Below are 2,237 nucleotides of genomic sequence, written 5' to 3'. Positions count from 1 at the left end.
ATAAAAATAATAAGAAATTAGCATATACTCGAGAGTGTGGTTACCCTGTGATTGACAAGTTCTTTTGTTATGAGACGGCAGATTCGATTCATCTCTCTGTTGAACAGCACTTGGCTGCACTTAAAAAAACAAGTTTAAGTCTTGTGTTCCTTCATTTGTTTTTGCAATTACTATGCAGATTGTTGTCATAGTCAACAACTGACTCATCCTGCTAACAGTGCTAGCCAGGTAGCAAGTGGTAGGTGATCAGCTGGACCCTTTTTGTTGGATATTCACATCTGATTTGAAATAAAACAAAAGAAAAATTTCAAATTCTTTGATTCAGTTTATGATGCACTATCTGGTGCCCCTGGACACATCATCAGTGATGTAACCTGGGGTCATTGGGGGTTTTGGGTCTTTCAACAATCTCTCTTCTGACAGAGAAGACAACCTGGTGTCTCCACCTTTCCCCCATGTGAAGAGAACTGTATCAAAACTGTATTTCAAAGGCAAGTAGATTACTTAACAGAGGCTAGAGCCATCTTTTTTATACAGTCTATTTGCAAGTGCAAAATTGTTAATTTAAAATCATAACTGAGACCATTCACGCGTCTTGTTCACAGCACGGTTTTTGCCCCTTCTTGAGTAGTTTTGTACTCACACTCAAGTTTACTTTTGAGTCCTTATACCAAAATATCCTGCTGTCAGTATAAAGCACAGACTGTCACTTTTCCACGTGTCAGTAGTTCTCAAAGTTCCTGACTTTTGTTCCTGTGGCTCTGTAGTTGGGTTAAAAAAAGCTCCATACTGGTTTCAGGGCAGACTGCAACCATGTTACATGTAGGCTGTATTATTTCCTGTGATTGTTAACAAATGGTGCAGTTTTTTTTTGTTTTGTTTCTTTTTTTGTTTTTTTTCTCTTCCAATATCTGCTGGTGTGTTTGTTTGTGGACTGACACATTTTTGCCGACCCATCGACAGCAGTGGGAGCAGCGGAGGCAGCCACCCCAGCAGCAGTCGCAGCAGCAGCCGAGAGAACAGCGGCAGTGGCAGCGTGGGCGTGCCCATCGCCGTTCCAACCCCAGCCCCACCCAACGTTTTCCCAGGTAACCCCCTTTTTTTTGTCCCCCTTCCTCTCTTCTCTGAGCTGCAGGACCTTATTGTGACTGAAACGTACTAACTACACTAATCTTTGTTGAGTAATCTGGGAGTACTGCTCACTCTGGCTTTCATTAGTCGAATCGGTGTGCACAAACTCTGGATTGAATTTCTCTCCCCTTCTCACCCTTCTCTTAACCTCCCTCACTTATCTTTCCTCCCCCTTTGTATCCTTGCACGATTCCCCCTTCAGGTTCAGCCCCTGCCCAGTCCAACGCAACCAAACCTCCCCCAAACACTGCCACAGCCCCTGGGCCCCCTTCCTCTGCCCTAGACGGCCCCCCACAAGCCCCCAATCCCCCTGTAGAGATCCCGCCTGTACCCCCACCCCCTCCCCAACTCCCTGCCTCCACGGTACCTACTGGCACAGGCCCTGCTACTTATGGCAACCCTGCACAAGGTGAGTGCGACTCCCTCCTCACCCCCTGCACGCCCTCCATCCCGCCTTCCGTGACGTGCTTGTGTGATCCCAGTGTGCTCATTCATGACCCTAATTTATTTACTCATTTATTTTTCATCTGGAAGTCTGAATTAGTTCTTGAAAGATTTTCAGATCTAAAATTTGTTTCAGTTTAAATTTAGAAATTCAACCTGTTGAATGTTTTTAATGGCAGGAAAAAAGGATTTATTGTACCTGCGATTACACCAGTCATTTTGAAACTACAGGTAGCTGTGCAGAAGACACAAAAAATGAAGTTATACCGTGGACCTGAATACATTTCAGCATAAAAGCTGGCTTAAGCAAATAATGATTACAATAAGTAGCAGAAAATAACAAGCAAAACATAAACAATGATAGTTTATTTTTTACTCCATAAACTCTATTGTTTCCCCCGTGGTCCACCGAGTACCTGTGACATCTATATCTGAGAGTGATGAGTTTCTGAATTTCTTTGTGGATAAAGTTGATCATGTCCGTATGAGCATTGGTTCTTCAATACCATCTGTTTGTGTCTCTGGGCCACTTCCCCCTCATTTACTGTCAGTGTTTAACCCAATGACCATACGTGACCTTTCACTCCTGCTGGATAAAATGAAAATTACCACTTGTGCAAATGACATTCTACCTGCTGGGCTGTTTAAAAATGCTCTCTCTG

At 43.6% G+C, this 2,237-nt stretch overlaps 1 protein-coding gene across 7 annotated transcripts in view; it reads left to right on the top strand.

The window, feature by feature from the left end:
- Positions 1–2,237, top strand: part of LOC102203840 (abl interactor 2) — a 31,749-nt gene that overhangs the window by 16,807 nt on the left and 12,705 nt on the right. For 4 of the 7 annotated variants that reach the window (XM_005738685.1, XM_005738684.1, XM_013912281.1 and 1 more), the window contains one exon: positions 964–1,088. In XM_005738685.1, coding sequence (XP_005738742.1) covers positions 964–1,088 — 125 coding nt within the window. Of the gene's footprint in view, positions 1–963; positions 1,089–1,333; positions 1,541–2,237 lie in introns of all 7 variants that reach the window. The other 3 variants (XM_005738682.1, XM_005738681.1, XM_005738686.1) reach the window with 1 other exon arrangement.

Source organism: Pundamilia nyererei, unplaced genomic scaffold (assembly GCF_000239375.1).
Source record: "Pundamilia nyererei isolate P.nyererei 1_Seehausen unplaced genomic scaffold, PunNye1.0 scaffold00085, whole genome shotgun sequence".
NCBI lineage: Eukaryota > Metazoa > Chordata > Actinopteri > Cichliformes > Cichlidae > Pundamilia > Pundamilia nyererei.
This window is presented reverse-complemented; position numbering and strand designations above follow the sequence as displayed.